A 20790-nucleotide genomic window follows, 5' to 3' on the forward strand; every position below is an offset into this window, starting at 1 on the left:
GACTTTCTATCACCAGAACCATGAGGCAAGTCGGTCGGTTACGGCGTCTGCCCTAGCCATTCAGTACATCATTATGTGAATTCTTAGGTATATTTATAACTATTTACAAGTGGCAGAGGTGATGTTTAACTTACTGGCTATCATTCAAATATTTAAATGCAACATGATGTGACTTGTCACAAAAGGCATTTTCAAAGAAGCATTCAGCTGAAGTATAGATATCAAATACACTTTAAATATATTTTACATAGCTTTTCTCTTCATTGAATAATTGCAGACTCCATTTGTGCAGAAGAGTAGGTGAAATACGTATACTCATCTCAAACCAATTACAATAGCATTTTGTTTGTGTTTTGTTTTTATAATTTAAATTGGAAACCGTTGGAACTCCAACCCAAATCAGATGACTACACAACAAAAATGATAACAAAATATTGAATTACTGTAATTGGAACATCTGCTTCACAATTTAGAATTGACAAAACCACGCATTAAAAATTGGACTGTTGAATCCCAGCTTCCCTTGCATTATTTGGAGTAAAGTTTTATACTATTCAATTTATTCCGAATTTTACACAATACAATAACATATACATCACACATGCTAGACCCAAGGGACTCCTAAAGCAAACTCAATCGCTTTCGATGGGACGTCCCAGTCCGCAGTGAAACATCTAAAAACATACAATAATTTCATTTCTGATTTACCAACCATATTGCAATGCAAGATTTCCTCCAAAAGCCTTACAAATATTGTTTAGAGAATGTGAAAAAAAATATACAGAATATTAAATTGACCACATAAAGTAAAGTTGGATTCAACAAATTCGCACGTCGCGAAATACAATAAACGCAAGTACAGTAAAGTCAATCTACCTGAAGTGGTAGTGTCATTACAAATAAACACACAATTAAAATAGTACCCAATTTTTCATTTTTTTTTAAGTTAGAAAAATAAAACTTCAAAACATTCAACAACAAAAAGTCTCCCAAGACTAGATGAATGAAGATAAAATATATCACCAAAAAAATGTTGTTGAGCTTTATCAAGCACATTTATTAAAATACAAAGCAGATACTAAAGACTAGCTTCTATACTAAAGCAAATTATTCCATAATCACAAGATATTACGGTTTTTGTCAACATCTATTAATGAAGTACAGCAAAGATATGTTGGAAAAGCTGTAGACAACATACTGACAATAGACACAATAAAACCAGTTAGAACTGGTTGAATCCGGTATAATCTAATCTGCAATCTATTTTGTTATCAATGCTGTAATATTTCTTGAGCTACCAACCAATTTAAAAACTGATGTAAACAGCAACACATTTCAGATTCATAAAACAAACTGCTAAAATGGTTATTATAAAGGCTCAAGAAGAAGTTTCAGTTTTTAATTAGCTAATAAACTTTGTGGTATTAATCTAATCTTGACATTTTATTTCTCAAATGATTACATAATATAAATTCTTCTAAATAAAGTACAATGCAAGGACTGACGGGGGAAGTAATTTCTAGTTGAAATTTCATCAAATAACAAACCGGAAACCAGTAGATTTTCTAGATCCATGGTAAGCATCAGTTTTACCTTCCCCAAATGAAATTACGACTGGCCGAAAGAAAATGATTTCTGCTGTGTTTTAATATTCTGCTCAATGTAGCAGAGGTACACTCTCAAAGTACTGTCTTTATATACATGAAATCGAAGATAATTACATATTTATCTTAACTACAGAACACATCAAAAATAGATTACACTTGTCTGAGGTACTAATAGAGTGTAAATATGACCATTTAAAAGCTGAGAATTTTCCACATACTGACAAAATATACCTAAAATACAATTTTGTAAAATGAATTATGAATATTTAACAGGGTGTTATTACATGTTGCCAGGCATTACCATTTATTAACAGTCAGAAAAATACTTACTTTAAAATATCTATATTGTTCTGATCTTATATAGATTTCTGCAAAAATAAGACTAACTGTCACTCAGAAGAAAAGTAGAAAAAAAAAATATCAGAATAGGCTCTTTTAACCATTATGGAAAAACTTTAGTACGAGTGAAAATAATGCATAAATAAAATTCAGGTATTATGTAAATTTCATAAAATGAAAACAGGAGACCAACTACATGCTAGAATCGGAGAAAAATATCCAGTAAAAATAAGCAATGTACAAGCAAGATGAAACATTCCATTGGCGACGATATATCATGAAACTTCTTGTGTTCAGGTGATAAAACTCTAAATTGGTCCATAAAATACAAAAAATAATCTAGGAACAGTTTACAAAAATCTGCTTACTTTTTTACAATAATTCTACAAAAAAAAAAAAACACACTTAGACAGTTATTTACAAAAATTCTTCAGACACAATGCTTGACAAAAAGTAGACATCCCCAAAGCAAAGACCCTTCAGGCAGGAGTACAGAACAAAGACCCTTCAGGCAGGAGTACAGAACAAAGACCCTTCAGGCAGGAGTACAGAACACTTTCTAAAACCACAGGAAATGACTCCACGGAAGAGATTCCCAACGAACGAGACATACCAGATGACTAAAAATAACCATATATAGGCAGGACCTCGAAACTGAACTATTGATGTATCTGAACCACAATTTCCCGACCGTCAAAACGAACACGATTCATTTCATCTGTGATAAATATGTTAAAGAAAACAAAACAAAAATATATTTCCTTAACAATGCTGGAGGGAAATCCCCATGGGACAGGGTAGTGATATGCATAACAATAGAGAGGCTGATTTTATACAAAGGATACCGACAGCTTTTCTGGCGTCAGCTGGAACTTCAAACTTCACAAGACCATAACCTTTAGAACGTCCATTCTCGGTACGAACTTCAGCATACACTACTGGAGCTAAAATAAACACAATTTTAAAGAAATTGTCACACAGTAGAACCAGTATGTTATACCTACTACGGGACACTTTCTGGTTAAACAGACGCGAGGAAATATATGTTTAAATAAAGAACAATTTAAAGATATATTGTCCCCCTGAAAAAATAATTATTTAACATTTTTTTGTTGAATAGGCCATTTTAATTTCACATATTAATTATCCACTTTGACCAAAAATTAGATTTTATAGCAAGAAATGGTCAAATTGGCTGCCAGCCAATGGATTTTTGGTAGAATTTTACAATTTATTATGTCATTTTATAAGTGCAAACTTTATTTTTTTCAGTTTTTTTCTATGAAAGTGATTAACTTAACAACAAAAGAACATATTCAAAGTCTGATTTAATTAATCTTCATTTTTCATGTTTTTAGGGGACAATACCTCTTTAACACTACGACTAATCCATATTCAGGGAAACTTTTGAGGGTCTAAATGGTGTTCCCTTAAGGGTTTTACTGTAGTATGTCTAGATTAAATTTGAAATAAACTTACCAATGTGCCTAAAGCTATCCTTCAACTTTTTCCAATCATAAGAGAAAGGTAACTGGAAAATAATAAACAGAATTTAAGTTTAAGTGTTGTTTTCATAAATAAAGTTCTCATTCTCAAGTATACGTGGGTTCAAGGTTCCCCCCACACCCCAAACAGTGGACATAGGACATTTTTGCTGAAAACTTCATATCATAATTTTAAAATCCCGGATTTGGTCATGAAGCAATGCCCTGAAAGCGAGAGTGATGGCGTCCTGCCCTAACCACTCCACTAATACAGTATGTGGATTCTCTATTGACAGGGAGGTACAAGATTACCAGTAGTGTTTGGAGGTAAACTTCACATTTAAGTAAACACGATACTTACATTTTTTACAAGTATAGAGCAACTTGAACCACCACCATCTCTAAAATTCTGTCTACCTGAATCTCGTAAGTTTTGGCCTCTTGGTTCTCCAAGGATGGATGAATTGCCACCAAAATTTCCAAAATCACCTCTACCACCAGACAAATTCATACCAATGTCTGAGCCCATGTTGGAGTTATTATTATAGCCCATCCCTGTGTTGCTCATACCCATTGACCCACCACCACCCCCTACTAAACTATTTATGCCCATACTTGAGCTTCCAAGGCTTGAGCTGCCAACATACCCTCCCCCTCCCCCACTACCAAAGCTTCCCATTCCACTGCTACTGAGTCCGTTGCCAAAACTTCCTCCTCCACTTCCGCCACCTTTAACAGAAAAACATTGCTTTATAATAACTCCTATTTCCAAGACAATTATGAGATCACAAAATGTTTGATTAACTAATTCTGGAGACATTTTCATCTTGTTTAATAAAGGCATTATCCATGCAATTGTTGACATTTAGTTAAAACAGAAAAAAATGCAAGGAAGACACCTTATCCATTTTCAGTAAATTTTTATAGAGCTTAGTTGAATAGTTTGAGCTAGAAATATGGCACATTTTTTATAATGGCAGTAATTGACATACCTCCTAGGCTCATACCTCCACTGTTCATACTTCCAAGTCCACTGTTGCCAAGACGTCCACTGTTGCCAAGACTACCCATTCCGCCACCTACAGTATCAATAACAAATAATACATGTTAAAGCGTGTATGAAAATATATAGAAATGTTTACTTATAATAACAACTTTAATTTATAATAATAATAATTTAGGTATTTGTATAGCGCCAGAATCAACTAAACCGAAGTAAAAATCAAAGGCGCTTATATTGGATGTTAAAAAGAAGCGTTTTAAGTTCTTTTTTAAAAATAGCAATAGAAGTTAATTTAGTAAAATGACGAGGGAGAGAATTCCATAGAGAAGCAGCAGAGAACATAAAAGACCTTTGTCCATAAGATTTGGTGTTAATTCTAGGAACTATATGTTAAAATGGTAACAATAGAAAGAAATAAATTATATTCTGTATAGTGATTTTGAATTAATTAAATAATATTTAAATGATTTTATAGCTGTGTATAGCAGAATAACCCCATGTAGGCTATGGGGATCTTTCTTGAAATTTAAAACCAATTGACATGATATTAGTACACATACAGAATTCCTTACCTGATAGACTTCCTCCCAGTCCTAAGTTAAGATTTCCCCCAAGGCCTCCTCCCATGCTACTGTTTCCACCAACAAGACTGCTACTTAGACCAATGCCTGAACTGCCCATTCCCATACCTCCTCCTCCAGTGCCCATTCCCATACCTCCTCCTCCAGTGCCCATCCCCATACCTCCTCCTCCAGTGCCCATCCCCATACCACTTCCCATCCCTTGCCCACCTCCCATCCCTTGCCCACCTCCCATTCCCATGTCAAAACCGCCGCCCATCCCTCTACCCCCACCACCAATGGGTCCCATCATTCCACCGCCACTGTTTGGTCCAAGCATGTCCAATGTGGGACCTAAGCCTCCTAAACCACCTGGAAAATATAAATGCAAATGAGATGAAAATAGAATATCAAATCAGAATAGTAAAAATACTAATCCCACGATAAACAAAGAGTAGTTGAAACTTGTCATAATATTATGTTTGTGATTCAGTACATCTATACCTATATTATAAGTGAGAGTGTTTGTTTGTCTTTACGTTTGTTTGTTGAAGTTCGTTATACAAATTTTAATTAATAGGCCCATCGTCGCTATGTATACCCTTTCAAGTTGAATTGAATTTGTCCTGGGAAGAATTTGTTTTTTAAAAAGAGTGTGGGGTGTTATTGAAGAGGGGTGGGGGTTGGTGAGAATAGGAAGGTACTGGCGTCAGGTGTCATGTACTGAGAAGGCTTTAAACTAATTTTAAAACCCACCCTGGGGCGGGTATAATTGCTAGTATTACATATACATAAGTTTACAAATTTCATTAGTAATTGTTATTAGCAAGATAGCATGACAACTTCAACATCTGGTAAAAATATTGATAAGACCATGAAAGAAAAAGATACTAGACAAATACCAAATTATTTTCTTACTTGGTAACATTTTGCGATGTCTTTCACGATTATCTTCATGAGCTTTAACTTTATCCTTAAAAAACAATTATAAAATGCAACTGAATCCTACACATGAGTAAATCTGGTACAGTGTGTATATAGTATGAGTAATTCCTGTACAGTGTGTATATAGTATGAGTAAATCCGGTACAGTGTGTATATAGTATGAGTAAATCCTGTACAGTGTGTATATAGTATGAGTAAATCCTGTACAGTGTGTATATAGTATGAGTAAATCCTGTACAGTGTGTATATAGTATGAGTAATTCCTGTACAGTGTGTATATAGTACGAGTAATTCCTGTACAGTGTGTATATAGTATGAGTAAATCCTGTACAGTGTGTATATAGTATGAGTAAATCCTGTACAGTGTGTATATAGTATGAGTAAATCCTGTACAGTGTGTATATAGTATGAGTAAATCCTGTACAGTGTGTATATAGTATGAGTAAATCCTGTACAGTGTGTATATAAAACGAGTAAATCCTGTACAGTGTGTATATAGTATGAGTAAATCCTGTACAGTGTGTATATAGTATGAGTAAATCCTGTACAGTGTGTATATAGTATGAGTAAATCCTGTACAGTGTGTATATAGTATGAGTAAATCCTGTACAGTGTGTATATAGTACGAGTAAATCCTGTACAGTGTGTATTTAGTACGAGTAAATCCTGTACGGTGTGTATTTAGTACGAGTAAATCCTGTACGGTGTGTATATAGTACGAGTAAATCCTGTACAGTGTGTATATAGTATGAGTAAATCCTGTACAGTGTGTATATAGTATGAGTAAATCCTGTACAGTGTGTATATAGTATGAGTAAATCCTGTACAGTGTGTATATAGTATGAGTAATTCCTGTACAGTGTGTATATAGTATGAGTAATTCCTGTACAGTGTGTATATAGTATGAGTAAATCCTGTACAGTGTGTATATAGTACGAGTAAATCCTGTACAGTGTGTATATAGTATGAGTAAATCCTGTACAGTGTGTATATAGTATGAGTAAATCCTGTACAGTGTGTATATAGTATGAGTAAATCCTGTACAGTGTGTATATAGTATGAGTAAATCCTGTACAGTGTGTATATAGTATGAGTAAATCCTGTACAGTGTGTATATAGTATGAGTAAATCCTGTACAGTGTGTATATAGTATGAGTAAATCCTGTACAGTGTGTATATAGTACGAGTAAATCCTGTACAGTGTGTATATAGTATGAGTAAATCCTGTACAGTGTGTATATAGTATGAGTAAATCCTGTACAGTGTGTATATAGTATGAGTAAATCCTGTACAGTGTGTATATAGTATGAGTAAATCCTGTACAGTGTGTATATAGTACGAGTAAATCCTGTACAGTGTGTATTTAGTACGAGTAAATCCTGTACGGTGTGTATTTAGTACGAGTAAATCCTGTACGGTGTGTATATAGTACGAGTAAATCCTGTACAGTGTGTATATAGTACGAGTAAATCCTGTACAGTGTGTATATAGTATGAGTAAATCCTGTACAGTGTGTATATAGTATGAGTAAATCCTGTACAGTGTGTATATAGTATGAGTAAATCCTGTACAGTGTGTATATAGTATGAGTAAATCCTGTACAGTGTGTATATAGTATGAGTAAATCCTGTACAGTGTGTATATAGTATGAGTAAATCCTGTACAGTGTGTATATAGTATGAGTAAATCCTGTACAGTGTGTATATAGTACGAGTAAATCCTGTACAGTGTGTATATAGTACGAGTAAATCCTGTACAGTGTGTATATAGTATGAGTAAATCCTGTACAGTGTGTATAGTATGAGTAAATCCTGTACAGTGTGTATATAGTATGAGTAAATCCTGTACAGTGTGTATATAGTATGAGTAAATCCTGTACAGTGTGTATATAGTACGAGTAAATCCTGTACAGTGTGTATATAGTATGAGTAAATCCTGTACAGTGTGTATATAGTCAGGGCTGAGCGAACCCACTTGCCCGACGCCCGGGACAAGTGTTTTTTACGGTCGGACAACCACATTTGACGTATCCTCTTGTCCGAGGACAAGCACTTTTGAAATTCAGGAAATTAAACTAAGAGCACAGAAAACCATGTGCCAACACAGTTAGCCATGTGCATTAATAAAAATAGCAGGCTTCTTCAAAGCACATTAAACCCAGTGCATTTAATACATCACTGATTGGTCAATGACCTGAGTCACATCATTATAGATTACACGATTTTCTATTTGGGGAGGTAATTAAAACATTTTTGGACCATGCAGTGGTTGAGACATAGGTTAACTGGGTAATTAAAAAAATGCCCAGTTAAAAAGAACCCCCGTAATTAATGGACTCTACCAGGTATTGTTGATCAAAAATACCATGCATCAAGATGGAAGCTGTATACACACGCGAGGATGTGGTAGGCCCAGTATTTAAATTTTTCTCTGTACATCGTGCATGGAACGGACAATTGATAAAGTGGTTTCATAGGGAAAAGAATGTTTTTTATAAATTTACCTGTGAAATGCAACAAGCTATTTTATTTAGTGAATTTTGGATAATAACAAAAACATCCTCTCTCCGTCCGTTGTAGAGTAGGAGGCCTAACTTCTAGAGTAAGGATGGCCTGGGGCCTGGAGGTATTTTTCTCTCTCTCCATGGTGACTGTCTAAGGCCTAGTGTCTGGATGGCAAGCTTTAATTAGTATTGGGCCTAGCCAGACCTACATTAATTCGGTATTATTTGTTAACTAATTATGCCTGGACAAAATAAAAATTATTTAAAAAAATAATTTTAATTATGCCTGGACAAAATAAAAATTATTTAAAAAAATAATTTAAATATACCTACTATCTAGCTAGCCGGCATAGCTACATACAGTAGGCAAAGATCAGTTCACATGTATGACTAGGCTATGATACCTTTGTATATAATAGACACCACAGTTTTTTTGGTAATTCAATTCTTTTATTTTTTATTTACTAACTACTATTTATTAATTAGGCCTACAGTACTCTATACACTGTTGTGTTAATAAAATAAAACCTAAAAATGACCGTTATTTTTATCAAAATATTGAGCAGGCTAAAAAAGTCTAGGCTAGGCCTATAAACTGCTGAATTTTAAATAGACAATAAACACTTGCGTGACATTTGTCGACACTTGTGGAATTTTTTGCCTATTGCGCAATAAAGAGGGACAAGTAAATTTTTTTCTCGGACAAGTGAATTCCGTGCAGGTACTTGTCCGGGGACAAGTGAAAGAAATTGAAATTCCCTCACCCTTGTATAGTACGAGTAAATCCTGTACAGTGTGTATATAGTACGAGTAAATCCTGTACAGTGTGTATATAGTATGAGTAAATCCTGTACAGTGTGTATATAGTATGAGTAAATCCTGTACAGTGTGTATATAGTATGAGTAAATCCTGTACAGTGTGTATATAGTATGAGTAAATCCTGTACAGTGTGTATATAGTACGAGTAAATCCTGTACAGTGTGTATATAGTATGAGTAAATCCTGTACAGTGTGTATATAGTATGAGTAAATCCTGTACAGTGTGCATTGTATAAAAGTGTATAGACTGTACAGTGTATATAGCGCCATTGCAATATGTATAGAGTATGTATAGTGTATCCAGCTAGAGAGCAATTGAACATCGTTAGATTATCATTCAATTCTGTACAGTGAAACCATGGAACAAGTAAACATAACAATAGTGCTCTTACCATTCTGACACGCATAGTTCTGTCATATAGGGTTTGCCCATTAAACATAGCTGTAATAACGGTTAAGGAACAAAACTGTTTCTAGTAAAGCATTAAATACTACATTTTTTAATTGTGTACATCATTATTATACAGTTCACGCTTTTATCAAAGGATACAAATAGCCTGTACAGCTGAAAGAGGCGACTCAAACTGCACAGTAGCCAAGCCTCTACTCTCATTATTTTCATTCTCTATGATATCTGCATGTGCAACCTCTCCTGCCATTTTGAATATATCTTTTAACTTTCTCCACGTTACTTGATAAGGAAGCTAAAAAAGAAAGTTATAGCAAGTTGAATGTATGTAAACAAATTATAAGTAAAACCACATTACTTTTGTACAACTAATCTACACATAAATAGTTTCTGGTAGAAAACAAAAGTACAAACAACAGTGAAAATATACAGCAACACATTTTTAGATTTTTGATAATTGTTAAAATCTAATTTACCAGGAGGAATTTTATCCAGTCAACTTTCTTAATTCCAGACTCTCTAAAAACTCAATCTCTCTTCATTGAGTCTGAAAGGACCAACATTTATTTTTACCATTAGAAACACTAACACAGACAAACTGTATTAGACCAGCCCAGAGGTGTCCAGTATTGGCAGAGTTGACCGTTTAAATAATTTATATGTATACAATGGTTTAAATGTTAATTACTTTCTTTAAATCATTCAAATATTAATTTTTCAAATTATTTCTTTTAATACTACAGTATTGTAATTATAATGTTCACTTCTTTGAGATCAAAAGTATATGTTAATGGTAAGACATTTATCAAACTCTTTTTTTTTACATCGGTATGAAAATAACACTCACGTTTGAGACAAACACGGTGTCACTGACACAATCAGGTTCAAGGTTCAACTGTTGCAGCACTTGTGGGGTCAACATCATTTGAGCGGCCTTCTCATCCTGCACACGCGGACGATATTTTCGAGTGATACGACCATCTCTATCCTGTGATAGATTTCAACAAAATTGTGACAAAGACTATATTTTTATTTTATGGCAAGGACGTAGATAGAGAAAATAAAAAGGTACTTTTAGTGTTTCCAGAGAGTACTTGTTTTTATAATGGAATTGGGTGGGATGCCTTCAAATAAGTTGCTGGCTGTAAAGAATTATATTCTTGGATGTTAAAATAATCAAATACAGTATTTGAAAAATGTACTTTAAAATCAAAAGTAACATTTATCTTTAATTAAGTTAAAGATGTATTGTCCCTTGAAACACAAAAAATGAAAAAAAAATATTCTAAATTCAAATTAGCCATATCAAAGTAATATTAAAGTTATTCACTTTAAGTCGAAAAAATCGAGCCAAAAACAACAAGTTTACGTAATTAACAGGTAAATTAATTAGATTACATTTCGTCTGGGAAATCGTTGCAAGCGAAAGTAAACAAAGATTTCAAACCATGAGTATGCATTATATATGATGCTAATTAGGATTGTTTACAACTCATCGCGTTTGAGAAGGTGTTTTCACACAGATCGCGAAGAAGTTTTATGATTATGCATACAGAGTAGCCAAACAAGCGCGTTGCATTATGAGATATGTTTTGATTGAAAACTTTGACTGGAAGTCAAAGTTATTTTTTGAACAAAAAAACATCTGTATTTCGGTTAAATTATTTTTTTTTTCGACTAATTTTTGGTGAAAGTTAATAACTATTATGATACTTCAAAATGACCCCCTTTTTTTCAAAATTTAAAAAAAAAAATTTTTTTTGAAATTAGTCAAAGGGACAATACATCCAATAATAAATTACAATAAAGTGATTAAAATAAGAGGGCCAAAACCAAAAGAAACAAAGCTTGTGAGAGGCAGTCAACTTACTTCCTTCACAACAATGTTTCTGCCTTCAATTTCGTGTCGGTGCATTTTTTCACAAGCTTTACCAACATCTGTCCTATTGGCAAATTCTACCAACCTGTATAAACAAATAATATACACATATTTAAAGATGTGCAAAAACATGAAAAATGAAGATTAATTAAATAAGACTTTGAATAGGTTATTTTGTAGTTTTAATAAAATCACTTTCATAGAACAAACAGACAACAATAATGTTTTTACTTATAAATTGTTAAATTCAACCAAAAATCCATTGACTGGCAGCCAATATTACTATATTTTGCTTTAAATTACATTTTTTTAGGTAAATACATTTTTTTTTCCAATCTAATTTTTTGTCAAAGTGGATAACTATTAAAAGACATTAAAATGGCATATTCAACAGAAAATGTTAAAAAAAAATACTATTTTAAGGGGGACAATACATCTTTAATAAATTATTTCAGGAACAAATGATAAATGGATATTACAATAAACTCTACAACCATTTTATGTAAACTGAAAATATAAAAATTGAAAAAATATACTTACGCACAGCCCTGATGAAATGCAAACCATAAAAAAAAAATAAAAAAGTTACATTACAACATTATGGAATGGTTTTGCGGGTTGTCTGGTCAGTATTTTATCCTATTTGTATTATCATTTGTTTTAACCATCAATTTAAGACATGCACATATTTGTCTTTGTGGAAAATAAGAAAGTTGTATTTATAATAATTCAATATATAAAAGATTTTTAAGAGATTATTATTATTAATGATAATGTAATGGGTAATGCTAAACTGTGCAAATCTGCAAACCACTTAATATTAATTTACCACGACCAACAAACAATTTATGATAAAAGAATATTAAAGTTGGAATTTGTTGTCAAAAAGGCCAACATCATCTAACCCTCTGTCTACTCTTATTTTTAAAAAAAAAGTGTGATGTGCCCGGATATGGTAGTTATATGCCAAAATAAGGTAGTAATATGACATCATCGTGTTCATATATGGGCACATCACTTTTTGTTATCACATAAAGTTTGTTAGTGTAGACAAAGCTTTACACACTGTGTTAACAAAAGACAATGCGGCTAAAGAGTATGAACCAATCATGAAGCCTAATGAGAGGGCAATGACTACACGGACTTGTTTATTACCTTTGACTTCCCATCTTCTCCTGTGAATATTTCAACGTATGTAACTTCGCCAACTAAATAAGGTAAAACGAGACAAATCACGAAAATTGTTAATGCTATTAAATAAAGGTATATATTGTGGTCCTCAAGCTTAACTGGAAATTAAGGAAATTTGTACTACTACTATGGACCCATGTGTTGGTCTCTAGCTTGAAAAGGACACATACAGGAAAGTAGGGTTTGTTCAATCCCGCTGGCTACAGGTTTGAAGGTTGTCTCTAAACAGAATAATTGTACAGGTATGAGTAAAATTTACCATTCTTTCGCATAACATCCTTTAAATCTTGCCATTTCAGTTCATATGGAATATTGCTTACAAACACACTCCTATCAAGAACTGCCTCCCTAGGTCCACCCCTGCCTGCTCCTCCTTGTCCCATTCCACCTCGCCTATCACCCATCATGCGTGGGCGACGATCACGATCTCTGTCACGTCGATTCCTATCCTGGTCTCTGTTTCTGTCATTTCTTGGTCGATCATTATCGCGTCTGGAAAATACATAGAAATTTTATATTACCTAAAAAAATTAAACCTGAAGATATTTTATTAATAATAAACAGTATAATATGATATTAAATAATATTCTCTTTAAATAATGTTAATAATAATTGACAACACTATTATAAGCCTACTCCATCATTATGATATGGTATTTACTGTCTATAATATTAAATAGTAAAATACTGTTTAATTTACTTCCTTGAAATTTGTATAATTCGCTGTAGGCCCTATTTAAATTTTATTTTTATACTTCTTTTAGTTTGTATAATATAATTGCCTTGATAAATTAAGAACGTGTGCCGCTGATACAAAAGCGTTTTTTTCAATAAAGTTTATCTTATCTAGCCTAGGCCAGAACAGAAAGAATCATCAAAAGAAAGGCAGCAGTGCCAGTATCGCTAACCGCAGCCTGGCCACACGTACGCTGGTTGATTCGCGATCCCGGCGTGGTGGACCTTCTGAAATCGGCATGCACCACCACGCTTTCACACTCGTGAGTCGAGTTATCAAAAAATGTTGGTTAATATAAACTCACCTCGGCTTAGATTTATTTTGATCTACAGGAGATCTAGATCTTGAACGATATCTGCCACCCGATTGTGGTGTTGTGGCATTGTCATTATTTGCTCCAGATTCAATTTTTATGTTAGCAGTTTCTGACGCCATTCCAAAGAATTTATACCTAGCTTAGGCCTTACTCTAGGCTATCACGCAACAAAAGATAGCTAGCTAGCTGCCGCTAGAGAGAGAGAGAAAAAGAAAGAAAGCGGAAGCGCAGCTTGGCTTTTAATTCGAAATGCATGATGGGAAGAAAAGAGTGTTGTAGAGTGCGCCCGCTATGACTGGTTTGCTTACACTTTGCATTTTTTTAAAGAACTTATAACTTATAACTTATAACATGTTATAAGTTCTTTGATTTTTTGTAAAAAAAGAGTTTCCTTCTGTTTGCACTGCAGATGATAGATACCAAATACTATGCTTCGGCCTAGGGCAACTAATTTGGTAAGTAAAGTCACTACTTCTAGCCCTAGCAAGGCATAGTTCTCACTACACTATATGATTTACAGTCAACAAATAGTAAATTACTAGTATTATTAATATCTAGCCATGGAGTACCAGTAGTACCGCTTGTGACTTGGTTGGGAATTTTCCTGGGCCTATCCACTCTCTCTTAAGTTATAGTGTTGTTAACGTTTTCCGTCTTCCGACATTACGCTTTCCACAATTTGTTTCCATTTTTTTTCTGTTAATGGCAGGATGGTTTGTTATTGTGTTAGTGTCTACTACTATAGTGCCGCTGATAAGTTATAGTAACAATCAATAATAATTTGGCCTTGGACAATGGTCAACCGTGCGTGTAAAAAGTTTTATGGTGAATAATAATAATAATAATAATAATAAGCTTTATTTAATCACGGATACTTAACTCAACTAAAAGTTGTTTTTCAGTAAGACCGTGCTCAAAGGAAAACACCAAAAATAATAATTAAATGTAAAAAGCAGATATCAAATCAAATAATAAAACAATTACAGAAGCAAAAAAACAAAAGCAGATAATAAAACAATTACAATGAAATAAAATGAAACAAGGATACACTTACTAACTATAAAATTAAATAATACACTACATTTAAAAAAAGCTACATGAAATTAGCAGTTAACAGTTTCTAAAAAAGAGAGACAGAGTTCACATTTTTGATATCTTCATGTAGCTCATTCCAAACCTTGGCACCTCTATATGATAAGCTACGTTTTTTGTAGTTTGTTTTTGGTTTTGGTACTATTAAATTTGGCTTAGTTCTAATATCTATATATAAATTTACGTAAGGGCAAAATTCGATAAATCGCAGTTTATTTCTAGAATTTTTACTCGATGGTATATAAAGTTGGTTCGTACTTTCGGTACTGATTTTAACCATCTGATGTAACCATGTTTACTAATTAAATTGAGTTAGATAATTAGTTATTGGCAATTAAAACGAATTTAGGTTCAACGATTTGCCCCAAATAGGGGTGTTTCGTGGTCGTGGTATACACTGTCTAATGGATGTCCAACTTGAAAAATACCCGCAGACAATAATGCGAGGATGCTTCGCATTTTCCTATCTCCTCCTACGATAATTGTTTTTAATAGCTGAAAACCGGTTGAACAGCTCGAGTACAGCATCATAATGTTGAAGACAGGCCGATTTTCTTTAAAAAATACTATTTTGATAGATTTAATATACGTTTATACAAATGTTTTGATCTGCGATAAATGGAACATTCCAATCTCTGTTCCACAAGTGTCTATTCCCTCAGGCGTCGTAAAGACAAGTACTGTACAGTCATAACAGAAATTCGATACATTTTTTTCCAATCTGGAATCCTTTTTTTTAACGCATAACGAGCTAGCCTTTCCAGTTGCCGTCTATTATGTACAATCAACTTTATTATTGCAGCTAAACCACCACCAACACCACCACCCTCCCCTCACTGGCATGAGTAGCGTTGTAAAGCCAGTAGAGACAGGCCTACAGTACGAATGATCAGTACATGCCCTAAACGCAGAACAACTTTGGTGGTTAGGAAACAACTTAATTTTCAATACAAGTTGGGTAGTGGTTAGCATAATTGGCTCTATGAAACAATTGACCATTAGGCCTATTAATTAAGTTGAGTTAGATAATTATTTATTGACGATTAAAGCGAATTTACGATTTGCCCCGAATAGAGGTGTTTAATACTGACAGTTTCTTCTGAACGTTTGTAATCATGTAACTTCAAAAAAACATAAACGTCGTATTAGTGATGTGTCGTTACATGTACTGTAGGCCTACTATTTCAATCGACTATGACGGTGACAGTTTCAACAAAGTATTAAATCGCAATGTTTTACTGTGTTTACTGGTATATTATTTGTAAAACATGAAAATAATTCATATTTCGTTACTAAATCGATAAAGAATATATTTAAAAATTGTTCGTCTTTGCATCCAACCTCTTCCCCATCCCTCAACCCAAATGTTACATACAAAACACAAATTCAGTTTGTTTCTTGTTCTGTGACAAACTTCTTTTTCGGAAGTAATTCCCGGGGTGCTAATTTTAGTTGAGTACATAAATCACCGTGTCTATTTATTCGTTCCTGTAAACAACATGTATTATTGTCCTGCATGTGCATTTGAAGTCGCCAGTTTTTTAAATGCTGAAATTACTATGTATTCGAGAACCATCTGTGGGCACGACCTAGATGGTACGCGAGCGAAGCGAGCGTACCATCTAGTTATAGTAATTGTTTTTGATATTGAACTTAATAAATATGGAGGTGCAAGGTTGTTCATAATCTTAAACATGTCAATAGCTTCATTTATATATAATCTTTCATCTAAGTTCATCCAATTTAGACTTTGAAGAGCTTGAGTACTAGAGTCGGTTTGAGATTTGTTTGTAATAACTTTTGCTGAGCGATTTTGAAGAACTTGTAGTGTTTTACTTTGAGTTATATTTGAACGTCCCCAAACAACATGGCAATACTCAAGATGAGGAGCCATAAGTGATTTGTATAGTTTGCATTGAATTTCTTAGTAGTAGTAGTACAAGCTCTGCAAAGCCTTAGATTTTACATTATCGATTTGTGAGCACCAAGAAAGATTATTATCTAATATCACACCAAGGTGTTTACATTTATTTACACAAGAGATTGGTTCTCCATCTATGTTAATGTTGACTTGTAAGTCAGATAGTTTACTTAACCTCTGTCTCGTTCCAATTAACATAAATTCAGTTTTTTTAACATTTAGGCTAAGTTTGTTGCATATGAGCCATCTTTTAAGACACAATAAGTCAGAATTTATTGTTTCAGTAAGGTTATTAATATTATTGGAAGTGTAGTATGGCAGTGTCATCAGCATACATAGAAACAGAGCATTTTGAATATTTTGTAGTATTAAATATTTTAATATTATCACAGCACATTTTTTTAGATGATGGAATTTTATAAAAAAAAAATTCTCAAAAGGTACAAACAATAATTAATGATCTTACTTTAAATCATATGTAGGCCTACTGTAGGCCCTAAGTGAAAAGGAACTTAAAACTTATTAATTTATACATTTTTACTATTAGTATTATTAAGCAGCAGGGTTTCAGGTTGGAATCTTGGTTGATGTGGCATTTACTAGTCTCAGATTTCCAGCTCCATACACATTCATAAATTAATTATAATTACTCCATATCTATCAATTAAGTATTTCCATAGAATTCTTTAAAAAAATGATTAAAATCTTTCTCTTTCTTTGATGAGGTATATGGTAAAATAATAAAAGTATAATTTAAAAAAAAACAGTATTTTGTGGGTAGCGCTATATAAATTGTATTCCGCGAATGCTGAGTGAATTCTAGTAAGCTACCTGGACTTATTTTGACAATCCAAATTATTCATTGTTTTAGTTAAGAACTGTCAACCGAACATTACACCAGTACTTCAAGATGGCCACCAACGCAAATCCAAGGGTTTCAACTGTCTTTGACAACTTGAATCTTCATGCAATTGGGTCAGAGGGTAAGTAGTAGCAGCTGATCCAAGCGGGTCAGGGATCAGATCCAGAATTTTGAAATAGGGGTGAAGACCTACAAATTGTGAACTATAGTACAGGAACATTTTAGACAGGCAGCCCAGAAATGATAAAATAACTTAATTTCATAACTTTTGCATTGCAACTTACAACATTTAGGTAGTGGAAGGCAGGCCATGCATGTATTGAGCAAAAATTATTGTCATCTTTTATATTACAGTACTTATATTACTTTAGCAGTCCATGACCAATTTCATCTTTGTACATTGTATATATGTTTTGTTGGTCAAATAAATAAATGAAATGAAATGGTTCTTCACTTTACAGGTAGTGAACTGAAACTGAAACCAGTTGTTTTGTTTATACCGTGGATGGGATCTACAAAGAAGGCTGAGGATAAATTTAGATCTTTATACCATAGCCGTGGGTATGACACGCTAACATATTACACCAATCCTAAATACTTCTTATGGCCAAACAGTGCCATGAAACCTTCATCTCAGCTACTGGATTTTATGGATGAGAAGACTTCATGTCCAGTGATAGTTCATGGTTTCTCCATTGGAGCATACTTCTATGCAGTCATGCTGCGTCACTTGCTGGATGACACAACCAAATGGCTGTCTTTTCGGCAACGGGTTAAGGGTCAGATATTTGACAGTTTGACCATTGGATCTGTAAAAAACATGGTCGATGGAGTAGCAAGATTCTCAACGTCAAACAAAATAGCACAAAAAACTATCATTCTTTCTTTATTAGGGTATTTTAAGTTAACAAAGAAGCAAACCAAAGACATATTTGATAAGATGATCGATGCTTTTTATAACAACCCTATGTCATGTATGGGATTCCTAACGTTCTTTTCAAAGGTTGACCCACTTTGTGACTATGAATCTATGATTAAGCTCATAGAGTACTGGGAGAAAAGGAATATAAAGGTACAGTACAAGTGCTGGGATGACACGCCCCACTGTAGACATTATCAAGGACACAAAGATGAATATGAGTTACTGCTTGATCAGTACTTGTCAAATTTAAAACTTCCATCAACTATGGCAAAATTATAACAACATTATTGTAAATTGATTGATTAACTAATTGTGTTTGAATTGTTACACTTGCTGATTAATTGGCAAATAGGGTAGAGTGAAAATATTAATGTTATATGTTTATATGTATGTTATACTATTATTGTTTTGTCCAAGCTTATTCCTTCTTGGTTACTCTCTCTCTAGGTGCCATATCTACGGACGTAGGCGATCATGGTCTGCCACAATTTTCTGCATCTTGCTTTCTTTAAAAGGTCCACTCCTTGATTCAATATTCCATTAGCTTGCAACCACTCGATTAGGCTTGTCATTCACATTACACGTTTTCTACCCTTGCTCCTCTTTCCTTCAACCTTTCCGGTTATTGACAGGTTCTCCAAGCCATCTTTTCTGATTACATGACCGAGAAATTAATTAGCTGCCTTATCCTCATTTCCTTTACACCTTTCCTTTTCACTTTGGCTCTCCTAAACACCTCTACATTGATTACTTTATCAGTCCACGAAATCCTTAGCATTCTCCTTAAAAACCACACTTCACAACTTTCAAGGTACTTTCTACATTCCGATGTTAATGACCAAGTCTCGCTTTCATTACATTGTAATATAATAATACCATACCAAAAGTTGATAATAGAAAGACGGTCAACTTGTTAATAAAGCACTACTATTTAAAAATAATCATTTATAGTATGGCGAAATTTCTAATATAAAAATAGATCAGAGCAAAAACATAAATCAAAAAACACTTTTGGAAACAACAAATATTATTTAAAGACAAAGGTTATATTACAGGAATTTAAAAATGTAATTGTTGTGGAAGTAAATGTATGGATATACATAGGAAGACCAATGCTTAGGTCCCACACCACTAAAGGATATTCTACAAGCCTGGTTGAATTGGATACCTAAACTTACAAATGAAATTAAATGTTACAACATAGTGGATAGGAAGACAAGTATTTTAATCACTGGTTGCGGATCAGGAAGTAGTGGTTTTTTTTAAAGCCATGTCTTTACATTGTCCTTGAATAAAGTTTAATTTAACACAGCATAATATAAGTTCTTATGTCTATATATTATTCAATCATTTCATAACTAAATAGAGTAGAACTTCTACTATCTCTAAGGGGACACCTGAACTGGAAGTTTCCCTTTAATAAGGGTATTTCCTAAATAGGGATTGGCTGTAAATCATATACTGTATTGACCCCATGTCAGTTTCACGTACAATAGAACCCCTATTAAGGGGACACCTTTGGACCCAACACAGTGTCTCTTTAACAAAGGTGTCCCCTGAATAGGCGTAGTGTTAAAATATATAGTTCCAATTGTCCTCTGCATAGGGGTGTCCCAAAGCAAGGGTTCTTGCAGTATGTATTATTAGTACAAAGTAGTATTAGTACAAAGTAGTATTAGTACAAAGTAGTATTAGTACAAAGTAGTATTAGTACAAAGTAGTATTAGTACAAAGTAGTATTAGTACAAAGTAGTATTAGTACAAAGTAGTATTAGTACAAAGTAGTATTAGTACAAAGTAGTATTAGTACAAAGTAGTATTAGTACAAAGTAGTATTAGTACAAAGTAGTATTAGTACAAAGTAGTATTAGTACAAAGTAGTATTAGTACAAAGTAGTATTAGTACAAAGTAGTATTAGTACAAAGTAGTATTAGTACAAAGTAGTATTAGTACAAAGTAGTATTAGTACAAAGTAGTATTAGTACAAAGTAGTATTAGTACAAAGTAGTATTAGTACAAAGTAGTATTAGTACAAAGTAGTATTAGTACAAAGTAGTATTAGTACAAAGTAGTATTAGTACAAAGTAGTATTAGTACAAAGTAGTATTAGTACAAAGTAGTATTAGTACAAAGTAGTATTAGTACAAAGTAGTATTAGTACAAAGTAGTATTAGTACAAAGTAGTATTAGTACAAAGTAG

The 20790-nt window shown here is 33.3% G+C and overlaps 2 protein-coding genes across 2 annotated transcripts; one reads left to right on the top strand and one right to left on the bottom strand.

Annotated features, from left to right (window-relative positions):
* Positions 1-2523: 2523 nt before the first annotated feature.
* On the bottom strand, positions 2524-13989 carry LOC140063139 (myelin expression factor 2-like). The gene is made up of 15 exons (XM_072109585.1): positions 13781-13989; positions 13000-13232; positions 12705-12757; positions 12090-12097; positions 11541-11634; positions 10518-10658; positions 9812-9965; positions 9654-9703; positions 5912-5966; positions 5006-5365; positions 4423-4509; positions 3792-4159; positions 3426-3477; positions 2792-2890; positions 2524-2664 (listed from the first exon to the last, which is right to left on the bottom strand). The coding sequence occupies exons 1-15, from the start codon at positions 13909-13911 to the stop codon at positions 2606-2608; spliced, it is 1944 nt and encodes a 647-aa protein (XP_071965686.1). The 5' UTR covers positions 13912-13989; the 3' UTR covers positions 2524-2605.
* Positions 13990-13996: 7 nt separating this feature from the next.
* Positions 13997-20309, top strand: LOC140063138 (uncharacterized). Its single transcript, XM_072109584.1, has 3 exons — positions 13997-14247; positions 17677-17788; positions 18129-20309. Exons 1-3 carry the CDS (start codon positions 14221-14223, stop codon positions 18866-18868), a joined length of 879 nt encoding a protein of 292 aa, XP_071965685.1. The 5' UTR covers positions 13997-14220; the 3' UTR covers positions 18869-20309.
* The last annotated feature ends 481 nt before the right edge of the window (positions 20310-20790 follow it).

Source organism: Antedon mediterranea, chromosome 11, assembly GCF_964355755.1.
Source record: "Antedon mediterranea chromosome 11, ecAntMedi1.1, whole genome shotgun sequence".
Taxonomy (NCBI): domain Eukaryota; kingdom Metazoa; phylum Echinodermata; class Crinoidea; order Comatulida; family Antedonidae; genus Antedon; species Antedon mediterranea.